Source organism: Chroicocephalus ridibundus, chromosome 1, assembly GCF_963924245.1.
Source record: "Chroicocephalus ridibundus chromosome 1, bChrRid1.1, whole genome shotgun sequence".
NCBI classification, from domain to species: domain Eukaryota; kingdom Metazoa; phylum Chordata; class Aves; order Charadriiformes; family Laridae; genus Chroicocephalus; species Chroicocephalus ridibundus.
The window spans coordinates 218809841-218834937 of NC_086284.1; the positions used below are offsets into that span (position 1 = coordinate 218809841).

Consider the following 25097-nt stretch of genomic DNA (forward strand, 5'->3'; position numbering starts at 1 on the left):
GCCCAAGTAGCTTCATTTGGAGCTACAGATGGTGGGTACCTCTGAACTCTAGCCCTGTTCTGGACATCCAAGCTTTCCTGTGACTAGCTAGAGGTTAGTCTTTAACTGATACATCAAACACTGGAAGAGGAGAAAATACAGGAGAGAAAGAATAACGAAGGAGAGCGCATAGCTGTGCAGTTCGGTTGCCCAGCAGACATCCTTACCTTGTGGCCAGGGACTAGGTCTACGCTTAGAGGCTTTGCCAATGTAATTATGCCGACACACATTGACCAGAGCGCTGTATTTTGGCAGCAGCCTGTTGGCAAGCAAGAGCTCTTACTTTTCTTGGTGTCGTCTCTCATGTGCTGGACTAAGTGTGTCACACAAGGGGTTTCTTTTTGCCCCATGACCACCAAGTACTCCTATGCCAGTCACAAATAGCATCTCTTCATGCCATAGTTTGTGCAGCTGTTTGGCCAAAAGTCTGTAAAATGTACCTGGCCTGAGCCTCAGGGGAAGTGGGTAACTCAGCCAAGTGTCCTTTTCATGCCTGCAGAGGTGGGGTGGGTTTAAAGAGAAGGACTAGTACGTGTTCTGCATAATTCTAAGAAAAGACTACTGTAGTTTGGGTTAAAACATCCTCTGGATGGCTTCTGACTGGAAGCAAGGTTACTCGTGGTCTGTTTTCCTTTCTCCTTTTCATTAAGGAAGATTCGTTTATGAGAAACAGGCACTTGATCTTTGTTGACTTAACGGTCCTGATGCACATTCCTCATCTGAAGCCTTATTGGTATTTTATGACTTCAGGTGGGCAATAAGCAGCAAAAACCAGACTGATCCCTGAAGAACGAAATATCCTGCTTTTAGGCAAAAGCCCTTAGTAGGAGAGAGGAAAACTACATGACTAGAATTGTTTTCAAATTGAAAACCAGTACTTTCTTAAAAAGCGTTCCTGGAGCTTTAATCGGAATCCTTGAAATGTAATTAGCATTCATGCTCATGGCGTTATTTAGGTCTTTCTAAAATAGAGTCACAAAATATTTAATTTGCCCTCCCGATTAGCATTTTTTTATGCTTCTCCTTTACAATATCTCTTTGAGAGCCTAAATCGGGTCTCACGGTTTTTACAGTTTAATAACTTTCGTAGAAGTAACTTTTTCCACATGACTTGAGTTTCGTGAGAAGGTTAACGTATCAGATCTCTGATCGTGACCGTCTCAAAAATGTGAGAAAACAGTACCGTAGCAGTTGCTTTCCTATCATGTGGCTTTAAAAGCCCAGATTTGAGCAGTCTGAAGAGGCCGTTTTCTTGGAATCTGTTTCGGTTCTGGCACCGCGGAGGAATGATACAGCTGGCTCTGGAGCGAAATGTCTAAGTTTTTGTATGGAACTATATTGGGCAAAGGAAATGGGGCCCAGCCAGTGCAATACTTATTGCATAAGTCTAGCCAGTTTAAAAACAAAACTTTGGCCTTCCTTTCGTGTCTGGGCTTTGGTCTGGAGCTGTGTGTTAAAGATGTTAATATACTTGACTACATAAGGAACGAATAATATTCAGACCAAAAAGGCGTGGTGTCTTTGTCTTTATTGCAAGTTTTCTTCTGTTAAATAGATGCTAATATCCTTGACTTACATATGGGAAAAATAATCTGCAGACCAAAAAGGTGTGGTTATAGCAGTCTTTTATTGCAGGGTTTGATAAATAACCAACCCTGAATATTTTACTAAACCTAAAAGAACAAATGTCTGCATTTGCATGTGTTCTCAAGCCTGCCAAAGGTCTGTTCAAAAAGTGCGGAGCGTGCTGGGACATTAATTCAGTGTCAATGCTATAAATATGGTAAGACATAACATCTAATGTGAGAACTTGTGCTCTGTAGCTGGCAAGTCTCAGTGAAGGGACTCGCTCACGTGACAGAGTCGGTATCTTGTCTTTGCAAATACAGAATAAAAACAGAAAACCAGAAATCACTGGGGAATGTTGTACTTGAATCCGCTTCTGTAACTAGTTTGAACAGCTGAGAAAAAAAACACAGCACCGAAACCCAAAATATAAGAAACTAGTGAGTGCGCTTCTGTAATATCTCCCCATTACATGTGTGCATTTCATAGTTAAATGGTAGAGTCAGCATAAAACACATCCTGTGAAAACACTAGCAAACAAGAGAACAGGTTTCTGAGAACCCTCCGGGGAAGCTGGACATCCCCTCAGCAGCATCACCTTCTCAAAGGAACCATGGAAACTAGGCTGGTCAGCATTTAAAAATAATTTGAATGAATACCTGTATTCAAACATTTTAAATACACTTACAATGGATGACAAACTTCTATTAAAGCTGAAACTTTCAAGTGATTTGAATATATTATTAAATTGTAAGAAAAGAGGAATTACGTATTTACTTCTGACGGAAGGTCAAGCCGCTGGACTGGTAGAGCACCAGACTGAAATTTGCTGAACTTCAGAGTGGATTTGTGGTAGTAGTTCCCTCTGCAGCCGCAGAGAGGGTGTTTTCCTCATTTCACCTAGTTCAATGTCTAGGCTGTTAAACTGATAAACAACATGTAGATCGATATATAAACACAAAATAGTTTCTTTTCTTTTGGACTTAATGAAGTGGAAGAGGATGAACTTGACTCATTCCGAAATGTCGAAGGACGAGGGTCAAACAGAGGATGAAAATCAACTATTTGTTTCACGGGTGACCAAACAATTTATGCTCGTGACCCAGGTTTTTTCCAGACCAGGTGATTTGCAGGCTGGCACAGTCTAACAGGATGAGTCCACGATTGGTTTTCCATTATCTGGGTAATGAAAAAAATAATGTAAAAGCCCAGATAATACAGAAATAGTGGGAGGTATCAGGAAGCTCAGTGCAGATGGCTTTGATCATTGTTCCACTGGCTTGTGCTCTTCTTTAGAAAGGGAAATAGCTGAGAGCTCCCTGGCCAAAAGCCTCATCTTTCTTCCACAAACACGGTTATTCTTTTAGTCCGTTGCGTTCCTATCAGGGATGCTTCAGCCACTGCTGTCTACTGGCCACGTCCAAAGTAATGAATTAAATAGGTGATTGAAATGCCCTCCCGTACATGCATTCAGCTGTTTAGGGAACTGCACTATAAAACAAATCCCTGATGCGTAGTAAGAATCCCCAGAATAACATATATTTGGGTATTAGAGGGTAGCTGAGGAGCAGGAACAACCAACCTAGTGCAAAACTGCTTTATGCTGGCGCTGCCTCCAGGGTGAAACCTGCAGATCCCCCTCGCTCTCAGACCCCTGCCCGAGCCCAGCCACGCTGCTGAGCAAACATTGTAAGAATTAGGCACGGAATCTCCTGGCGTCCCCTGGAGACCTCGGATCCTAATGATCGCCGAGTCTGACCCTCTTCGTACCTGACTCTTTCAAAAAGCCCAGCTTTATTGCTGGATTGCTGACCTCAGGAACCACAAAAAATGTTTCATTTAACTAAATGAATCTCAAATCGTTTCACAGTGGTAACCGCTGCATTCTGTCCTGCTACTGAGATTTCCTGCTTAAGACTTTACTCACAGCCACAATTATGGGAGCGCAGAGAAACAAGCTAATAGGCGTATAATTTATCGGTATTGATCAGGTGACAAACCTCATGAAACAGCATAAACCTGCTTCGCATTTGTTTTCAACCTTTAGGTTTTTTGAGTTATTACAGTTAGTTGGGGATGTAAAGAAAGAAAATGTCTCTAGTCTGTTTTATAAAAAAGCAGAGCCTTCTTTGTGAACGCAAATCGAGTGTACAGCTGTAACTGTTTCATTTCTTACAGAAGAGGAAGCGCCGAGAGAAAGACGATGATGCAGTCAGCCTTTGCAGCCTTGACTTCAAGGTAATCAAAACACACTCCTCTACGGTATTGTGCAACCATCTCCTTTGTCGACTATAGTGGCTTCTGCCGGGGAATGCCATACTTTCTGTGTTTGCGTTTCACCATCAACAGTTTAGAGACGTGTACAGCTGTGTTTGCTCTTGCATACACCTCTGGGGTGGGCTGAGTCCTGCTAGTGGTATCCATAACACTCTTTGTGATCTCCTGTTTTAATCATTTGAATCCTGAATCCGCCACAGTTTTAATGTTGTGCGAAATAAATGCCTGTAACCCGTACTTAGCAAGAACATAAGCATTTTCAAGTGCCAGGAAGCAAAACTGTGGAAAGACCCTTCAAATGTTGCTTTTGTTTGACTTTGGTTAGTTCACTTCGTTGTATTGCAAACAAGCTGGACTGGCTGGGTAGCAAATTGTTCTTAAAGCGATGGATTAAAGTGACTAACAAAAATGAGGGTGGGGAGGTGCAGAGTTGCATCTTTTTCCACGGATTATCACAGTTTGGTTTTCTGAAAGAGAAACTACTTCCCGCTGTCCATCTGCCCTGAAGGGTCTCACTGTCGGACACTTCTCTGAAGAGGGGAAGGAATGGAAATAGGGTTTTTCCTAGGAAGGTAACTATTGAGCTCAGAGTTAACTACGTGGGTTTTACGGTTTATTAGATTGGGATTAAAAGTAATTTGTTAGTGGGGAATTTCCTGTTTGACCTAATGACCAGTGCATCCTCTGTTGTTGTTACTTACTTTGCATTTGTGCATTATTTATTAGCCTCACTTATCCTGGCTACTGCTGGATGATTTCCATGACCGATGGTCGTGTCCAAGAGGCTAGCTCTGGGCTTTGACCCCTCTAGACTAGATCTCCTCTTCCAGATAAGATCATCCCTGTAATTTCCCAGTAGGGGAGGGAAAAGAAAAAAGAAAAAAAAAAAAAAAAAAAAAGATCTGCAGAGGGCTGTGACACAGCAGTGCAGATGCCTCTGAACTGACTGCGTTTTGGGCTTGTTTTGTTTCTGAGGTCTTTCTGGTTTTCTGATGCAGATGGGAGTGTTATGGCTAGGAAGGCTGCCCTCAGGGAAGAGGCTTTTCTTTTTCTTTTTTTTTCTTTTTAATCGGACTACCTTTTTATGTGTTGGACAAAAGTGCACGAATTAGGGGTTCTTCCACAAAGCAATCACTTCAAGGTGAAACTAAAATATCAACAGTAATTTGTGTGCTCGCCTTTTAGGAGTTTAAACAGAAATCTTCCAAGGAAAAAGGGAAATCCCTAGGCTAATACAGTCAAAGTTCAGACTGCAGCTTTTGTTTAACCTGATTTTTAGCTTGTTATTTTGAAAGGGTCAGGCTCTCCTGGACATTTGAGGCACACACCCCAAATATACTCCACTGTTCTTGTTAAAATAAATTAATGGCACTGATTGGATTGTAATTTGCAGGCTTTTTGATACCAATCCTCAAGGTTATTAAAAGTTTCAAAAAGCATCACAGTCAATTATTTAGAGTCAGATTTTCAAAAGTCATCTGAGTCTCATTGAGCACTTATGCTGTAGCACAGGTTATACTTTGCTCTGTCTAGATTTGATGAGGGAGAAGCAATAGCCTAAAAATTGGCTCCAGCAGACATGGATATGTCTGTTTCATTGACAAAATAAGGACACAAGAGAAGCTCAAGACAATTTAAGAATGTTACGTGTACATCACACCATATTTTTTTATCCCCATCCTACAGATGGGAACTGATTTTTCGGAGTTTATCTCTAAAATGTCTAACTCCACGGCATAACTGTTATTTCAGCTCCACTATCTCCCCCGGCAGATATAGCTCAGCTGACAAGCTGCTGTTTTGTCACCATACTTGTAATAACGGAGGAGTTTTGCCAGGATACTGCATTCACACTCCTACTAGACATAATTGTGCTGCCAAAACTGCCGTGTCGATGGTGATCCCACGAAGGGCTGCTTTGGAGCAGGGAGCTGCACCCTAGTATCCCAGACTTGGCACCTTCCCCAATGTATGTTTTCAAAATAAAGGTAGGGGAAAGGGATTATTTAATTTGGATGTGTACCCGTCTTTCTGAAAAGGTTGAGCAGACCTTTAATGATGTATAAACCTCACATGTTCTAGATTATCGTTCCGCATACCAGGAAGATGGTATGCAAAATGGCAGGGGAGATCACGCCAGTTCAGACGGACTGCGATGCCCCGGCTATTCTTGTTTATTTGGGCTTGTTAATCTCCCCCTTGTCACCCAGGGTCCTACTCAAAAACGAACCAGATCTATTAGGTCTGTTAACCTTCTACTTTGACATAGAGCCTAAAACCCTTCAAACATTACCAAAATATGACTGGGAAGTTACAACCTGAGACCAGAGTTACAGCATCCACTTCCTTCAGCACTGAGTCACCCCTTCTCTTGAGCCAAAACACTCTCCTTTTGGGAGAAAGAAGGTTTTTTTCCCCCAGATCATGTCTCGAGCCATACTACAACATGGGCTGTTGGTAACTGTCCGGTTGAGACAGAAGGGAGAATGAATTACAGTGCAGGGACAGAAACAAGAAGCTGAGGACAGGAATTTCTTAAGCAGATCTTTGCGCTTGAAAACGGAGAGTTATTTTTGCGTTTCAGGTAGGTTTATAACAAACATTTTGTTAAGTGATCCCGTATGGAACGGCTCCGTGTTACCCCCGCAGTTATGTAAGGTGGCGAGTGATTCATGGGAGGAAGCAGCACTGTGTTTTTTGAAGGTGTGTGTGTATCTTGATGTTTGTTAGCAACTAGATAAATACTTTTCAATATATGACAGGCAATAGACGGATCCGATGGTGTATTTTACCAGAGGCAAAATGAAGCCAGGCTGAGTAATGGGTAAGAATCACGTCTCGTCTGGATGTTGTGTTCTGTTGGTTATGGGATGTCCTTGTAAGGCTTTAGGAAGAGGGATTTCAAAGAGGAAGTGAAGTCTTAGCGAGGACCCTTTCTATGAACCTCCATGCTGTGTCCTTCTCAAAGCCTTACTCACCTTTTTGGGACCAATTCTGTGAATATTACTCAGCCTGGATAGAATTTCAGCCCAAACAAGCCCTGGAGTTGTACTAGCATTGGCAACAGAGAGAACCTGTGACGATAAAGCTGACAGCGACAACCTCTCCAGGGAAGGCAGATAAACACTGATTTTTTTGCATGTAAAATATTGCTTGGAAAAAAAGAGGAGGTGGAGAGAGAATCCTTGTGTCTGGCATTCTTGCTGCTCCGGATCGTTTGAAACCATCAATGAGTGTCTTTCCATGGCCAGCATCCCACAAGCAGCTTGCCTTCAGGCAGGGGTAACAGCCTAAAGACCATCACTAAATAATACAAGAAACTACAGCGCTAACTCCTTCCTTTAGAATATATATCCACAAGCTCTAAAGAAACACCAAAAACAGTCCTTCCCTCCTCCCTTCCCCCTTCCAAAGGTACAACCGCTCTAGAGGACTTTTATGGGAATTTTATTGGCGTGTCTGATTCATGCAAGAACGTGCCCGTGCATAAGTTACAAATTTGTGTTTGGAAATAGACTTTGATCAAAACGAACATCTCTGGCATTGGCTACACCACGCAACTCTGAAAAACAACAGTCGGCACGTGAGCGGGTTAGGAGCTGAAGTCAACTGTAGCTTCTCGCTCCATTACTTTGTCGTTAGGGCAGGTGTTGGGTTTAATACTCTCACGAGATTGGACGGTCCCTGTTTTCTGGTGTTGCGTTCATATTCATGAGATGGAAATTGCTTTTCTGGCCTGAGCGCACAAGCGTTCACTTCGGAGATGGTTGAGGTAACTTGTTTTCTACAGGGGTCTGCAGAATGCCGTAGGTTGTAGTTCAGTCAAAATGCATCTGCGCTGTGTGTTAGGCTTTCTTTTATTTGTAACTGTATAATGGAGATGAATGGCAGCTAATTATAGTGACCTCCCACCATCCAAAATAAATGCTGGATTCCAGACCGGCTCGTAAACTTTTCAGATGACCCAATACTCTCTTGATGGGTCATAGCCTACTTTTGCTCATTTTCCAGAATACTGCTCTGAATTTGGCTCTGAATATAAATATCTGGGAGTGGAATGTTAAACACAGCTCATGGACAGTAAACAACTTTGTGTATGGCAGAGGGTGTCTGACTGTCCTGGGTCCGTGAACATGTATGGGAGAAGATCATTGCCTATGGAGATATCGTTTATTCCAGTCCTTGAGTGTTCTGCATGATACGCTATATATAGCGCATTAAGAATAGCTGTAAAGTGAGGTTTTAGGTGGATTTCTGTTCCTAGTAAATAGGATTTCAAAACGTACCCGCACAACAATGAAAATGAATATGCTATGAATGTAATGGATGCTTTCGTTTTCCCCGAGACTTCAAGCCGCCAAAGGGATTAAAATGTCGCAGGTTCTTTCTTTGAAGAAATTGAATCCAGATGTCAGGCAGATTAGAGGCATCCAGGACCTGTGAAAACTGGGAAAACTGCCCACTGAGGAATACCCCCCTGCCTCCGGGCTCTGTTAATGCACCAGCTAAGGTCTTCTCCTCCAGACGGTGGCAGAACCGAGATCTTTTGTCGTTAGCTTGTCAGCAGCAGCAGCAAACATCCTTCTTGCAGGGTTCGGTATAAAATAAAGAAACCCTGAAGTGTCCGGGCTGATGGTTAGAGCTGCGTAACCTGGCCAGACCTGAACTACGAGAATATTGAGGGCGCTGTAATAATTCTCTTCCACTGAAGGTAGGCTGAAAATCACAATCCGGGCCTGCTAGGGTTTTACATTAACTGTCTGCTCACCATCCTTGCACGTGATTTGCTTGAGTATTGCCAAGAGAAGAGACGGGATCAGGTCATGAGCGGCGGCCACCCTGGACACAGGTGCTGGAGGACATATTCAGCTGTTGGGGGAGCATTCCTGCATGCCACGCTTGGCAACCCCTGGCACTAGCCAGATGCCATGTGTCGCTTAAACAACTGAGTATTTTTAACTGTGAAAACTTACATCAGTCTGGAATTGTACATTGGAATTTGGATGCGTGTTTTCTTAGGAATTCATCGTTTGTTAATCTAAAATTTATTTGATGATGCTTTGGGGTTGAAATAACAAAACAACATGTCAATAGCCAGGAGAGCATTTTTATTTAGCAGCAGCCCTACCCAGAATAACTTGCAGGAGCAAGGAATGTCGCAGGTATGAGACCGCCCAGGACTTCAGGCACACAGCTCTGCATAACAGCAGTCCTCCCTTCTCCGTGGAAATGAAAACCCAAGCTAAAAATAAGACTAAAACAATGAGGGCTGGTTGACTCCTCTGTCACTTGAACTCTTCCCAGCTCCTTAATTTGATAGCAGGATAGGAGTCACCACGGTATTTTGCTCCTAGAAGTGAAAATCCCCATTTGAGTATGGGGGAGGAATGTTATTAATACCCACGGGCAGGAGAGCCGGAAGAACTGGTCTGTTATCCGTCGCTCAACACAGCGACTGGCCAGGCTGCATTCTCGTGGCTTCAGAGCTTCCACGGCGTGGGCTGATCCCTGCCCAGTGGGCTGGAGGGACAGGAGAAGGCACAAAGGAGGTTGGGGACAGGGCAGAGGGGTAAGGGGGCACTGGGAAGACAGAGAGAAATGGTGTTGGGCAGAAGAGTATGCCCTGAGTTAGAGGAAAGTTTGGATTATGGTGTGAGGTGTACAGGGTACAAATCCGTAAGTCTGGCTTTGTTGCTTCTGCTGCACGAGGAACAACTCTCCTTTCTGTTTCCATCTATTTTGGCTTTCATCAGAGCGTTCCCAAGTACCACAGCCTTTTTTCGGATGGTTTGCCCACTGGAGTGGCGTTTCCACTACAATGAACTTTACTAACTTCAAGGTCATATTCACACTGCCTCTTGCGCGTCATGAGTAGGTAACTAACGTGCAGGTGTCGCAGCGTGCTCTGAGCTGCTGGTTACATTGCTGCAGAGGGGACGCCGTGGGCCTGGGGAATGGTCATTATACCTGCGCAAGATCACCTTCCACCCTGGCTGCCTTCAGGCTTCTCCCAATTTAATGCCTTCCCTGCGTTGCATGTTGGTTACCAAGGTCCAGTTCTGGGCTCCCCAGTTCAAGAAAGATGGGGAACTACTGGAGAGAGTCCAGCAGAGGGCTGTGCAGGTGATCAGGGCACTGGAGCATCTCTGTGACGAGGAAAGGCTGAGAGACAGGTTAGGGGCTGAGCCGCTGGAAAGCAGCTCTACAAGAGAGGGACCTGGGAGTCCTGGTGGACAAGTTGCCCATGAGGCAGCAATGTGCCCTTGTGGCCAAGAAGGCCAATTGTCTCCTGGGTCGCATTAAAAAGAGCGTGGCCAGCAGGTGGAGGGAGGTCATCCTGCCCCTGTGCTCTGCCCTGGGGAGGCCACAGCTGGAGTCCCGTGTCCAGTTCTGGGCTCCCCAGTCCAAAAAGGACAGGGAACTGCTGGAGAGAGTCCAGTGGAGGCTACAAAGACGATGAGGGGACTGGAGCATCTCTGCTGAGGAAAGGCTGAGAGCCCTGGGGCTGTTTAGCCTGGAGAAGAGAAGACTGAGAGGGGATCTCATCAATGCTCATCAATATCTAGAGGGCAGGGGGCAAGAGGATGGGGCCAGACTCTTTCCAGTGGTGCCTGGTGACAGGACAAGAGGCAACAGGCACAAACTGGAACACGGGAAATTCTGTCTGAAAGTGAGGAAAAACTTCTTTACTGTGAGAGTGCCAGAGCCCTGGCACAGGCTGCCCAGAGAGGTGGAGGAGTCTCTTTCTCTGGAGATCTTCCAAACCCACCTGGACGCGTTCCTGTGCCACATGCTCTGGGTGACCCTGCGCTGGCAGGGGCTTGGACGAGATGATCTCCAGAGGTCCCTTCCAACCCCTGCCAGTCTGTGATTCTATGAGTACCCATTGCACGGTGCATCTCCACCACCCAGGGTGGATTTTGCCTCAAAATGACACTTGATGATACGGCGGACCCACAGAAATCATCCCATCTGCTACAGGGGCAGCTGGGAACCGCTTATCTTAGGGGGTTTTGTTGCTTTAAGGCCTTACCTACCCCTTAATTTGAACAAAGAAAGTTGTCCAGGGCACGTAACCCTTTGCACATGCCATGCCAGGAGGCATACGGTGAACCCTGTTGCATCAGGCCAGAGTTTTACGTTTCCACAACATGACATCAGCAGACTGCATCAGCTGGGGCTTGCATCACCACGAATTCATTAGCCTCACAAGGTGTCACGCAGAAAAGTCAGGGATCTCCTCGCCGGTGAATCACGTGCTTCCCCAGGTCCCTTCCCCGAGGGCTTGGGAAGGAGAAGGGACTATTTAACACGTCACCGAGAACACTTCATACGGCAGGGAGTGCTTCAAGACGCAGGACATCACGTTTTGGTCCGAACAAGACGCATTTAAGTGCCACCTTTGTGCGCGTGACTCTGCTTCACGCCTTCCCTCTCGGCTCCTGGTTGTCCATCCCCTATTTTCAGTTGGCTCCGCACGGCCTGTCTACGTCTCACTGAGAAGAGACGCGCTCTCGGGGTCGAGAATCTTTAGACCAATTTTTAGACCTGAATCTTTAGACCAATTTGAACAAACCTTTGACCTTAGATTGTAGGAGAAATGGGCATGTTTGATACTCCTCAAAAAAAAAAAATGATCAAACTCAACGGAGGGTTTACCTGCTCCTCCCCAGAGTCATCGTCCCTTTCGTCGTTAGTTGTCTTAAAAATGGTTGATTTTAGTAATCCAAAAAAAGGATTACCCGTATCTGAAAGAGTAAACAAGGGTACGGAAACTCGCTGTACCCCAAGTTTCTGAGAATCATCCTGTGGACGATCCTCGATGTCCTGGTCTCGCATCGCAGATTTTCCGAGAGCAACTCTCCAGGGAAGGAAAGCAAACAAAGCTAAAAAAAATATAAATAAATAGCCAAGGCAGGGGACAGCAGGACTTTCCTCCTGCCCATTACTCTGAGAAACACCGTTTCAAACCCTCTCCCCACCCTGCAGCAGCCATGTGGGATCCGGGGACCCTGCATCGCTCCCGGCCACCCCAAATTTATCCCCTCCAAGATAAATTAAATAAAATAAAGGTTGGTTAGCATAGGTAGACAGCAACGCAGCTGCCCTCCTATTGCCAAATAAACTCGGTTTATTTTTACCAGCACAAGAGACCTTTTATTTTGGAGATTTGTAGCGGCGCCAGGAATAATATGACTTGAAAAAATAAACAAAAAATACAAACCCTTTGCATCTCCAGCCAGGCCTGCTGGGACAGGCTCCCCTGTTAGAAGAGGGGGGAGAGGTTCAGCCCAGCCCCTGGCTAACAGAGCCGTGCCAGCACAACCTTTAAAGCCAAGAGCAGACTTAAAAGCACAGGTCTAGACAAGAATTATTATTATTTTTTTTTGAGCAAGGAGAGCTGAGACCAGTTAAAAAAAAACACAGCAACTCGCAGCAGGAAATGATTTATGCTCCAGCGGCGACGAGAGCCGCCATCAGGAGTGAGCCCTACCTCCACACTTGTGAAGTGGCCATGGGGCAGCAGCGGGCCCCAGCAAAGAAAAAGAGGAGAAAAAAACCCAAAAAACCCAAAACATACATATTTGGCGTTGTCTCTTTTCGGCGCAAATAGCGAAAGCCCCGCGCTTTTCAAACTGCTTTCCATCGTGGGGTGTGATGGAACAGCGCCCTCGCCCCTCAGTGGGTGCCCGCACCTTGCTGCCTTAAAGTAGAACCTCGCAAAAGTCCCATTTTTGGGAGATTTTAAGAGGAAATAAGGGCCGGGAAAGGGGCCAGGAGGCACCCGAGCACCCCGCCTGGGAGGCAGGGGGCGGGGCTAGGGGCGGTGGGCGTGACTTGTGGCTGGAGGGGGCGTGGTCTCGGCGGTAGCCCCGCCCCCGCGGGTGAGGTGGCGGCGCGGCGCGGCGGCGCGCGCAGAGCGGGGATGAGCGCGGGCTGAGGCGGCGGCGGCCGCGTAGGGGCGGCCATGGTGGCTCACGACGAGCTCGGGGGGCTGCTGCCCATCAAAAGGACTATCCGGGTGATCGACGCGCAGAATCAGTCCTTCAGGGAGCAGGAGGTGAGGAGGAGCGGGGTTGGAGGGGGTGAAAAAAAGGGTGGTTTTTTGGTTTTTATGAGGGGAAAGTGGTGGGTTGGGAGCCCCCCGCCTCAGCTCCCCGCGCCTGAGGGGAGGCGAGGAGCCGGGTGCGCTGCCCGCTGGGCGCCGGCCCCGGCGTAAGGTGCAGGCAGTGATTTAAAATGAAATTAAATAATGTCTTTAAAAAGAAGTGACAACTTCATAACCCCTGGAGGGGGGTTGTCCTGGAGGAGTGGGACGGGGGAGCCGAAGCCGAGCTCGGCGCCTCGCCTCACCCCGCTCCTCCCGGGGGAGCTTTCATCAAAAAAACCCCACTCCTGTTGCTCTGTGCGCTCTTTCCACTGACAGGATTTTTCCTAATTAGGGCGTTTGTTTGCTGCATAAGCCCAAAGAAATAATCATGGGGGTTGGTCGGGGTTTTGAGGGGTGGTGGTTTTTGATGTATTGTTATTTTTATCGTCTGTTGTTATGTAGATGGCAGTAATTGCATTCCTAGTAGGTGCTCGCATGCCTCCTGCTGCGACAGAAGGCAAAAGTTCAGCAGCCAGGTAGGGACCGACTGCCCTGGGCAGGGTTTTATTTCCAAGATTAGCGGTGAGATGAGGTAAAAAAGAAAAAACAGGCGGCTCCAGACAGCTCTGGGGCTTCGGGGCTCCGGTCTGAGTCGTCAGCCTCTTAAAATCCTGCCTTTAAAACAGCCAAACTTGGGCAATCTCATTGTGCAAAAGGGAAACCAGATGTTGGGAGAGAAATAACATAAACCAGATCTCTTAAAGGAGAATAAATCGCCTCTAGTTCTTAAAGTGTGTATTTTCTGTAGGGCATAACCAGCATGCTGGGTGTCTGAAGTTAAGCGTTGGGTTTGGGGTTGAGGAATGATTCCTAAACCAACACTCCTATTGGTGCCAGGTACTGAGTTGCTATCGAGAGCCACTGGATTTATCAGCGGAGCGTGAGGCCAGGTTTCTCCCTTGGTTGCGAACAGCCGGTTGAATTTGACAAAGGCGAGGGTGGTAATCTCTGTCCCAACGTGTCAAACCGGAGGCTGGTTCTTGGGTTGGAGTGCAGGCAGCCGTTTTCAGAACAGAGCTTGAGATTCAGCAAGCTCCTTGCACGTGAGTCTTAAAAAAAGATAGTCAGGTGGCGATGATTTCTGGCAGGAATTATTCGAGCTGGTGACTAAAACCCTTTGTGCATATTTGGCTTAATAGGAAAAGTTTTGCTGCGCATGATTTTTAGATTTGTCACTGTGTTTGTACGCATTGGTCTGGGACTGGCACGTAGGACATTGCACTCTAGTAAGTGATCCTTGTAAAAACCACTAATTATTACCTAGCATGGGGGGAAAGGTTATAGGCGTGCGTGCTGCTAGAGGAAAGTGTTTGTTGCTCAAAAGTGGAGCCTGGTTTTCTTTCGAGCAGCAAGGCGCAGTCTTTTCATAATGCGAAGAGTTAACCTGCACTTAGAAGCCTTTGAAGAAATTCCACTAGCGTGAAGTCTTGTCTGCCAGCTGAGGCACACCGATTTAGCTTTTGTGTGTACGTTTATGATATATTTATATTCACTTTTAATAAAAAGTCCCCTGGAAAAAAAAAATCTGAATGGAAGCAGAAGTGCTGGTGAACTCGCTGGGGTTTTAATTATCTGTCGATGCTGTAATGCTTAACGCTGCTAGCTTGTTACAGAAACTTTACAGACATCATTCTAATCTGGGCTTCTGTAAGTAATACAGCGTGGAGACAGGCTAATCATTGTTTGGAAGTACAGGACTGAAAAAAAAAATAATACTGAGCCAAATTTATCCGTAGTATGAACTGCACTGAGTCTCAGCTTACACCGCGGCTGGGTTTGACTGTAAGTGGAGTACATGACCCCAAGCTGAAATGCAGATCTTAGCGAAGGTGAAGTTTCTGAGGAGAGGGATTTTTCCTCCCCCCCGCCTCCCTGTCTTGGATCAAACGATATAGTTGGAAGGAGAAGAAGAAGAAACAGATGCGGTTTTTTGGCAGTTGAGCCATTCATGTCTGAGAGCACTCACAGGACAGAAAGTGGTATTTGTTTCTCTTTAAGAGAGGGGAAATGGCCTTTAGCTAAGCAGAATTTATAGCACACAGAAGTTTTTCTGTTGGCCGAACACCCCAGGGGAGCACATCTCGCGTACAGAAAACACTCTGGTCATGCCGATCCATGCGAAATTCCTCCCTCCTCAGAGCAGAGGAGGGTTCCCCGGGAGCCATGCTCCCTCTCATTCAAGAGAGCAGTGCTTTTTGCTTCAAGCCTGTCTTTGCGCGTCTCGGTACGTATCAACTGTTCTGAAAAGTGGCGATTTATAATCCCAGGGAGTCTCTTTGTACTGCCTGTCCCAAACAGAGAGGCAGGAATGCCTTCTGCCAGACCTTGCGTGTATGCATGTGTCGCTTCAGCCCAGCACAGATGTGCTGGGAAGGCATTCACACATGTCCCTCAGCGCAGATAGTGTGTCATTGTGTCTCGTATCTGGAAGGGCTGCAGAGTTGACCCTTGGACAGCGAGCTGTGAAAGACTGTACAAGCGTTCTAAAGCACTGAGGCTTCTTGCTATTAATTTTCGCTGTCAGGTTTTTCTTTTCCATGCTATTTATATCACTGGCCTTGACAGAGCTGCGTGTGGCTGCTGTCTGTATATTTTCTGCTTACGTTCCTGCAGTTTCTTAAGCTTCTCCTGGCTTGCATCCCTTTATTCTAGTACTCTGATAGGTGGTTTTCTAGAAGTAAATTACCTATCATTTTCCTCCACTCAGAAATGTCTGTAACTAATTAAAGTTTCCTTGTCGTCTTCTGAGTGTGGCCTAACTTTCCAGCCTTCTGCAGAATCCTTTTCCTGCCTGACTCTGTCCTGAGCGCAGTGGCTCATGGTTGGCAAAGGAAAGAAGTGACTGTGGTGTTCCCAGTGCTGTACGCAGCTGAGGGTCGGGGTCCCGGGGTTGAGGGCACTCTCTTATAGCTTTTCCCCATTTCTATAGTACCCCCATAGTTCTGAGATTACCCAAACGTTTCAAGCGCAGCTTTGAACACGCTTTGTGCTGTGCCAAGAGGTCTTTCTGCTCTGCAGCAGTCATAAATTGTTTCTTTTCATGTTCCCCCCCCCGCAACTTTGAAGGCTTAATTCAGTGTGAGCTAACCTCCTCTGTTGCTTAACACTGCGTGTAGGCAGACAGGCGGGCCACTCCTCGGGTCATGTTGCTGAAATCAGATCTTACATACGTAGCTTTTATGCTTCCTCAGTCTCATGACTGGAATCCAGCTCTGTGTGTTCCTATTCCCTTTTTTTTGTTCTCAGCATTTGTCACTTCGGTCGCTACACAGAAGCGAAGGGTTTGGGCCCCTTATCTTGCAATCTCAGACTGGAAATAGAGACAGCGGAGAGCTTGTCCTAAGCAGTTTTCGCCTTTTAGCCTTTTGAAACATAAGAGGCGGGACTTATGTTAGGCATTAACAAAAAATTTGTTAGCAAAGCTTTGGTAAAATTTCTACTGAGATGAACTCAAAAAAGAGTCTGCTTCCATCAACTCATCTTAACGCTAAGAAACTTCCTTGTGGTGATGAGTCACATCCAACCATCTGCCAGATGTTTAAGAGCACCAGGGCACCTTATCTAGCTTTTCTCCCAGCCTTAAGCTCTGAGTCCATCTCTTCCTGGTGTCCCGTTGTGCACACCTTTCCTGTACAGTCCTTGCAACACAATATTTTTGATGTAAAATATGTGGGGTTGCCAGCATGATTTTAAAAACTGATCTGAGCTTAAGCAGCAGGAGGTTTCCATGGGGCGTTTCCTCTTTCTTGGCAGCATTTCGGTCAGGACAGAATTGAAAATGCTCTGGGCTCCCAGCAGGGATTAGTGGTGTAGAAAAGCAGAAGCTCTATCTTTCAAATCTAAACAACGTTTAAGAAAAATTATGATGGCTTGCAGGGGGTGGGGGGAGAGCAGAAGGGGGAGGAAGCTTTGTAAACTGAAGGTTTTAAATTTTATCCCCTTCATGTGTGCGTGTCCCTCGCAGGAATGTTCAGCATGTGGTCATTTGCTATTTGTTAGAATAGCTGCTGAGGCTGTCTTGGGCTCCGGCTGCTACTTTTCTCTCCAAAAGAAAATTAAAATGGAAAAACACATTCTTCCTACAAAGGAAAACATGATAAAACAGAGATGCAGATCATCGCTCCATCTTTAGATGACAGTCACTTGCCTTGCAGAGGAGAACACTTCAGTCTATTTGTGTTCAAACCATAACAGTCCCTCTTCGAGCCCTATTTTGACTTCTGACTGACGTGTATGTTATCTTGCCTCTTTTACACTGGGCAAACTCTCTGCAGTTTAATTGCAGCCTTATTAAGTTCAGACAAATATTTACAGCCTCTGCTTTCCTTTTAAGATGAATGACTACTTCAAAACACTCTCTTTGCTGTGTTTCTCACTCCTTAAGTGGGTTTGTGCTTTTTAAACCTGCCTGGGCGGCTTGAGAAACGAAGTGGGAGTCACAGCCAGTACAATTTGTTCTCTGCTTTATTTACAGGAGCCAAGCAATAAGCGGGTTCGTCCTTTAGCACGGGTCACATCCCTGGCGAACTTGATCTCTCCTGTAAGAAATGGTGCAGTTCGGCGCTTTGGGCAGACAATACAGGTAAAAAGCAGAGCCCTCTAGTCCTAGAAGTCTAGAGACATGGGGCAGGTACTGTCGGTTTGGGGCTAAAACAGACACTGGGATTTCAAGGCACCTTTTGAAAATCTCCTACATGATTCATGCAAGGATAGAAGGCTTGTTTGGGACTTGGGGATGAAGAAGAGTTTGGGAATTCAGAGGTAGCTTGCTAGATAAACAGGTTATTGAGGGTTTAAGTAGTAAAAAAAAAAAACAAACAACTGATTCATAGGGAGAATTAGTTGATAAACTGTTCCAGTACTTGAGATAACGTGTATTGGAGCGTGTGCTTAAACGTGAACTGACTGTTCAGTGATCTTTCAATAGCATTAGAGAGGTGTTGTCTAAGGAACCCTATACCCCACACATGCAGATAAGAGTGCTTCTGTGTCTGGGTTTTAGAAACATTGCAAATCACGAGAGCAGAGTTCAAGTGGCTCCTGATTAGCCCCATTATAGGTAGAATTATGATCCTAGTTTATTTACTTCCTCATACCTTGGAAATAGACCCAAGCTTTACCTTCCCATCCTCCTCCCAAGCGCTGCTGTGGGATCAGGGCAGGGGGGGTGCATGGAAAAGCTTGCCAGTCTCTGGGCTTTCTCAGCAGCTTGATTAAAGTGTTCCTTTATCTGAGGAAAAGTGTCTGGGTGTGTTTTCCTGCCCTGTACAACAGAGGAGGATGAAGGATTGGGAGGGGTATGGATAATACCATAACACTTCTGAAATGTTGACCCCACGTATTTTTGTTTAATTTTTATTTTTTTTTAATCCCTATAGTCATTTGCCCTTCGCAGTGACAGCAAGTCTCCAGGCTGTGCCCAGAAGTCATGTAGCAGATCCGCTGCTCCTACTCCTCCTAAAAGAAGAAACAGCGTACTTTGGTCTGAGATGTTAGATGTCAACATGAAAGAGTCCCTGAGCACCAAAGAAATTAAGCGCCAGGAGGTAGGCTGCCCGTTAAACAGGGTTGGGAAACACAGCAGAGGCCTTGGCTTGGGCTGTTTCCTTGGCGGGGAAAGGAGTAACGAGCATCTGTGGGTGACTGTGTCATCCTGTGCACCTTCATTTCTAAACCACTAGATTTATTTCTGCATTAGGCATGGGAAAAGGTAGGCTTCTCTCTCTTCAGTCACTAGGGAGTTCATCTCCCCAGTTTGACTCTTCAGAGATGCCAAACTCTTTCCGTGGGGGTGCTCAGCATTTCTGAAATTCAAGATCCAGCCACACTGGTTGCTTTGCAGCAGACCCAAAGTCGGGTTCCTTGTAAAGCCAGCTGTCTTTCTCTTAAAGCTCTTGACAATTGGTTGAAAGCCAAATGGCAAGGCCTTGGCTTGCCTTTTTCCTGTAGTTCGTAGACAAATCTTCTAATGACAACACAGAAGCTGACTAAAGACGCCTGGGATTTGACCTCTGTGGTTTTCTGGGTTTTGTTTTTTTCGTACTTGCCTGTGTAAAAGCAGTGATTTAAAAGGCGCTAATATTTAATTTGGCTTGTGCACGAGCGTCACAGCTTTCACACAGTTGTAAGTCATGTTGCTTTCTCGGAGCTGGGAAAGCCGGCAGATTTACTTGAAGTTGTCATGCCCAGGTGGCATACAGTGAGTCAGATGGCAAAACCATTCAAGCTGCAGAGACAGGATGTGCATTATGTGAGCTGAAAGGCTCTTTTGGACGAAGACTGGGATTAAAAATGACTCTCCATGCTTTATTCCCTTCCTCACAGGCAATATATGAAATGTCCAGGGGAGAGCAGGACCTAATTGAAGACCTGAAGCTGGCCAGAAAGGTGAGTGAGTTCTTTTCCTGCAGTCAGTAATCATATTACAGATAATAATGAAGTTTCTTTCACCTGCAATCGTTACATATCAGCTTTATGAGGCCCAGAATCCACAGCTGGCCTGGAAAGCTGACGTGAGTGGTCATACAGTGCTGGTTTGAGTGCAACAAACCCAGCCAAAAAACGATTGTGCTTTGCAGTCCTACAGAGCTGGTTGGGGAATCCCTCTCCCAGAGGAGAACAGTTCAGACAGCGAAGTCCCTTCCATTTGAACGCCTTGATACCTTCGTATAGAGATGAATCTTTTACCATTAAAAGTCAATGTTACTGTTTCTGTTGGCTTCGCTTCATATCTGTCCTGCATGTGATACATCCCCTCATATTCAAATTGTCAGCATCTAGGCTAGGGAGATTTGAATATATTTTAATATTGGCGTTCTTTGACAGGCCTATCACGATCCCATGCTGAAACTCTCTATCATGTCTGAGGAGGAACTCACCCACATATTTGGGGACTTGGATTCTTACATTCCTCTGCACGAAGGTAAGAGCAACCGGAGCATTTTCACATAATGTGCTGACAAGAGGAACTCTGTGCTTTCTCACATTTGAACAGTGTACTGGGGCATTGTTGCAATTTCTATTTTTGTGTTTCGATTCCAGACTTGTTGGCAAGTTTAGGAGAAGCAACAAAACCAGATGGAACAGTGGAGCAGATTGGGCCCATTCTTGTCAAGTGGGTGAGTACATAACTTAGAGATAGCAGGCTAACAATGTGCTTAAAGAGTGTTTAAAGCTAGAAGCCGAAAAGCTGTGGGCTTTTGTGGCCTTGAGCGAAAGATTGAAACGGAAATCCTGGCTACACTGAAAACAATGGGACTCTGTCAGCCGTAATGGGCCACGATTTCACCCTGGAGACTTACACTAGTGTGACTGCAATTACTTGCTGATTTATGTTTAAAATGTCTATATCTTCTGGACTCTTTGTCACTGATGTGATTTCAATAGTGTTATCGCTGTTAATCTCAAACATCTCAACTTCAAAGGCGTTACATGCAGGATGCCCTTGTTCTCCTCACAAAAGACTAGCTACATATACAAGATAGTCTGTTAGCTCTTTTTTATTGGGCAAAATACAGCACTAAGGGAAGTAGAACTCCTCGAGTCTGACACGTTAATGCGATATGCTTTTCCTAGACGGAATTTGACTCCTGAATATTGTTCTGTTCCCCTGCAGTTACCACGACTCCATGCCTACAAAGGTTACTGTAGCAATCAGCTGGCAGCCAAAGCGCTTCTGGATCAGAAGAAGCAGGACCGGAGAGTGCAGGACTTCCTTCAGCGCTGCCTTGAGTCTCCTTTCAGCCGCAAGCTAGACCTCTGGAGCTTCTTGGACATTCCTCGAAGTCGGCTGGTCAAATACCCGCTGCTCCTAAAAGAGATCCTGAGGCACACTCCCAAAGACCATCCCGATATCCAGATTCTGGAAGAAGCCGTAAGTAATAGTAATTTTTGTGATTGTTGTTCTGACATAAGCATGTCATTCTGGAGCTCCAGAAGGCTTTCTTAAAACCTCGGCAACTTCATGGGGCGGTTTTCTCAGTGGACACATCTGTAACCCTTTGTGAAAGCAAGTGAGACATGGGTCTATATGGATTCCATCATCTGGAGTCCTTAAGTAGCGCTTAAAGGGAAGATATACAAGCGGAGGTCACTATTTAATCATTTGTCAATGTTTTGGTTTATAGATATCTATAATCCAAGGAGTCCTCTCTGACATCAACCTGAAGAAGGGGGAGTCGGAGTGCCAGTATTACATTGACAAGCTGGAGTACCTGGATGAGAAGCAGAAGGACCCGAGGATTGAAGGCAGCAAAGCTTTACTGTGCCACGGGGAGCTAAAGAATAAAAACGGACATGTAAGTCCCTCATGTTCATGGTAATTAATTGTCAAGTTTGGAAACCTTCCCTGAGAGGTAGTTAAAACCGTTTGTCTGTCATAGCAGGACCAGGAGCCCTTCCATCCTTAGGCTTACTTTAGACAATTAGCTAAATTTAAAAAGCAGAAGAGAAAGCACCTGATGGCAGTCTGCGTTTCAGGGTGTAAGGGAAAGTTTCCTGCTGACAGCTTTACAATTGGCCTTCAGAAGCTGGAAAATAATTAGCACAGAAATTACCATAGAAAGCGTGCTCTGTGCCCAAGCACTCCATCAAAAGGGATTTCCTGCCGGCTGTTTACTTTCAGGTGCCCTGACATTCCCCATTATGAGCGCTGGCGCACAGCTCTTCCAAACAAAAGTGTTCCTGCAAAAGCCTGTTTGGCTTTGAGCTGAACTGCCAGAAGTTTATCTCTCGCTGCAGCAGTGCTGAAAGACCCTGCTGTACCCAAGGGTTTGCTGCCTTTTGTTCTGGCTTCCAGGAGTAACCCCGTTTCGAACATCAACTCTTTTTCCGTTTTCTTTATTTTTTTTGGTTGGTTGAGGAGGTTTTTTGTTTAATTCGGCCATTACACTTCTATATACATGAAGCATTTTGTATGAAAGACAAGATATTGCTTCTAATAGTCCTGTTCTTGCCACCTGTAAGCCATAATTCACTTCTTAAGGGTCATTAAAACAATAAAACCTGTTGATGTAATTGTGGTCTGGGCCACCGCTGCCAGGGCCTTACGTTGCTGTAACAGGAAACTCTCAGAAAGTTAATGTGAGCGAAACTTCAGATAACGTGGCCTTGAATCCCAGAGGATGTGTAACCGTTTTGAATACACACGGTACATATTTGCTCATATTCAAATGTGTTTTCCCTTTCAGAAACTCTACGTTTTCCTCTTCCAAGACATCCTGGTTTTGACCCGGCCGGTCACTCGCAACGAGCGTCAGGCCTACCAAGTGTACAGGCAACCCATCCCCGTCCAGGAGCTGCTCCTCGAAGACCTGCAGGATGGCGATGTGAAAATGGGAGGCTCCTTCCGAGGAGCTTTTGGCAATTCCGATAAAGGTAGGGAGCAAACCAGCTCATCTGCCTGGGAATCTCTTGGTGAGGAGAGATTACACCTGGGCGTAGATCTCTGTGGACTGAGGTTCCTTGAGGAGAGCAGACACGTGATCTGCGTTAACATCCACCTTTAAACTGTCACTGCTGGGCTTCGCAGTTTTATATTTGGCGGCCATGAACTTTGCAGCTCGTGCTCACATGAGAAATAAAAATCCATTTCAGCCTGTCCGTGCTGCATTGTGGGGCTTGGGGCGGCGGCGGCGGGGGGTTTGGTGGGGTTTTGAAAGCTTTCCCCGGAGCAGAGCAGGGCAAGCCAGGTCGCTTGCCTGGCAATGGAATCTCTCAATATTGAGCTAGGAACTGATCTGCTTTTTCCTATGTTTATCTCCAGCTAAAAATATCTTCCGAGTTCGTTTTCAAGATCCCTCCCCGGGCCAGTCCCACACGCTGCAGGCCAACGATGTCTTCCACAAGCAGCAATGGGTCAATTGCATCCGAACCGCCATCGCTCCCTTCCAGCGAACTGCTGCTGCTGCTGAGCTGAAGGAGCTGCCGGAGCTGAGCGAAGAGGCCGAGGAGAACAACCCCTCCGCGCCCAACATCAAAGCCCAGAAGAGGCAATCGGCCATGTCTGGCATAACCGAGATGGAGCTGGACGAAAGCACGTCCGAGTGCGGCTCCATCCTGGACTCGGAGGAAGCCAAGGGGATGAAAACACACCGAACGTCATCCGGGCACAGAAAAACGCGGGAGAAGCAGCTAAGTGGCAAGCGGAAAGAAACGCTGGTGTAAAAGAAAAAAAAGAAAAAAAAAAAAAAAGGAGCCCAGCGCCATCCTGGTGCAAGACTGTTTATTTATAAATAATTTGTACATTTTTCTTGTAATGTGAGCATGATCGGGTTCACTCTACTGAACGGAATATTTTTTTGTTTGGGGTTTGTTTTTTTTTTGTTGTTGTTGTAATGGCAGCTACTGGTATACAGTTAACACTGTTGAACTGGAGTCTGTTTTTACAAACGTGGCCACTTTGAACCTGGTTTTAGCGCTCTTAGTGAGTGATTCAGAAGCCTTCGTGCTTTTGAGTGCTCACGACAGGTTTGAGGAGCACACTTTGGCTTCTGAAAGGTTTCCACGCGCGGTGTTTGAGGCTGGAAACCAGTAAAGCTAAAGCAGAAGTTTGGGCCGTCACCGCGAGCCTGGGGGCACCTCCCTTGGCAGGGGGTTTGGATCAACACTGCGAGACTCGAAACTTGAATTCATGTTTTCTTCTTCTCTTGTACAGTGTGTGGTTATCAGAGTCCAGGCAACTTCTCATGTTAAGAAGAAAAATAACAAAACAGACCCCAGGTTCAACAGGTTCTCAATTTTACCTACTGGAATCTTTCATCTTACTGTCTCCTTTGTACATTCCTCATTTTCACTCTTGTAACCTGCCAGATATTTAATTTTTTTATTAGTTGTTTTGTTTCAACTTTGGGGGTTTTTTTTTTTGGTTTTTTCTTTGTTTTTTCTTTTTTCTTTTTTTACTTTTGTATGTCATTGTTGTTCAGACTTGGCATTTCTTTTTTGAGTACTTGATCCTTCTGAGGTGTGCGTGTACGGACTGTTTCTCACGTGTCACTCCACAGTTCTGCGGGGCGCGGGCGAGCCATCGGCTGGCAGGAGACGCTCGACGTCAGCCACGTCAACGGCTCGCGCGTGCTCCGCACTACTGTCAGAGAACTGCGTCGGTAGCGGGGGATTAGGAACGTTTTGGTTTAGGAAGGTTTTAGGCACGTCGTAAAGGGTTTTGGGGAGGGAAGAGGAGCAGCAGATAGAGGGGGAGTAGCAGGGAGCAAAGGTAGATTTTTCTTGTTAATGTTGCCTTTTGGAAATGAAACGCCTTCCGCGGGGAGGCAGGACTGGAGGCAACCAGGGGGTTTATTGCATGTTGTAGAAAGGTAGAGAGAAGAAAGCGTTTGAAGCTGATGAGGCGTAAGGAGGGAGGAGGTAGCGGTTGTACATACTCGTAATGGCGACACTGCCATGTTCTAGTGGTCCAAAGAGTCGTGTGAGAGATGCCAGCGCGGTAACCGCGTTGCGATGCGGTGGAGGAAACAAAGCGGTGACAGCTTTGAGCAAAGCCAGCAGGTTGTTCCTGCCGTTGGACTGGGGATGGTGGGGCGAGCAAGCGATCCCACCACACCTGTCCTCGAGCGTTCCCCGCTTGAGAAGCCCTAACGGGTGTAGAGGGTTATTGCCTGTCACGTGTGTGGCCAGTAATGGTGGCAACGGGAAGAGGGTGTACATAGACTCAAACGTGTGGTTCTCTGTAAATGTATTGTACAGTTCCGAGTGCCAAATAAAACTAAATTCCTGACGGCCTCTTGCCTGCCTCATCGGGGTCACTGCCTGGGGGGGACACGCTCGTCCACGTCCAGGATGGCCGCAGGTGAGCACGTACCTGCGCTTCTCCAAGCCCACCCAGCTTGGGAGAAAGGACGGAGGAAGCCGGGGCTTTATTCCAAACCCTTTTTGTGTCACGGTTCCGCTTCGCGCCGCTGTGGCCAGGCAGGACACGAGCCGGTGGTTCACAGCCCCCTGGGCTTCGTGGGACCCAGCGGTGGCCACCGCCCTCTGTCTGTGACGGGCGCCGCTGTAAAACGGGGCACAGCTGCGTGACTCACCCCAGCGCTTGCATCACTCCCCGCCC

The 25097-nt window shown here is 46.3% G+C and overlaps 1 protein-coding gene across 1 annotated transcript; it reads left to right on the forward strand.

The window, feature by feature from the left end:
• The first annotated feature begins 12780 nt into the window (after positions 1–12780).
• Positions 12781–24764, forward strand: NET1 (neuroepithelial cell transforming 1). The gene is made up of 10 exons (XM_063323727.1): positions 12781–12943; positions 17508–17615; positions 18412–18579; positions 19358–19420; positions 19859–19955; positions 20075–20151; positions 20649–20906; positions 21160–21330; positions 22222–22408; positions 22797–24764. Exons 1-10 carry the CDS (start codon positions 12851–12853, stop codon positions 23195–23197), a joined length of 1623 nt encoding a protein of 540 aa, XP_063179797.1. The 5' UTR covers positions 12781–12850; the 3' UTR covers positions 23198–24764.
• The last annotated feature ends 333 nt before the right edge of the window (positions 24765–25097 follow it).

Coding starts and splice junctions, on each gene's coding strand:
- NET1 (XM_063323727.1), top strand. CDS start 12,851: ATGGTGGCTCACGACGAGCTCGGGGGGCTGCTGCCCATCAAAAGGACT. Junction 17,616..18,411: donor GCTTTGGGCAGACAATACAG/GTAAAAAGCAGA, acceptor TAATCCCTATAG/TCATTTGCCCTTCGCAGTGA. Junction 19,956..20,074: donor TTACATTCCTCTGCACGAAG/GTAAGAGCAACC, acceptor TTTCGATTCCAG/ACTTGTTGGCAAGTTTAGGA.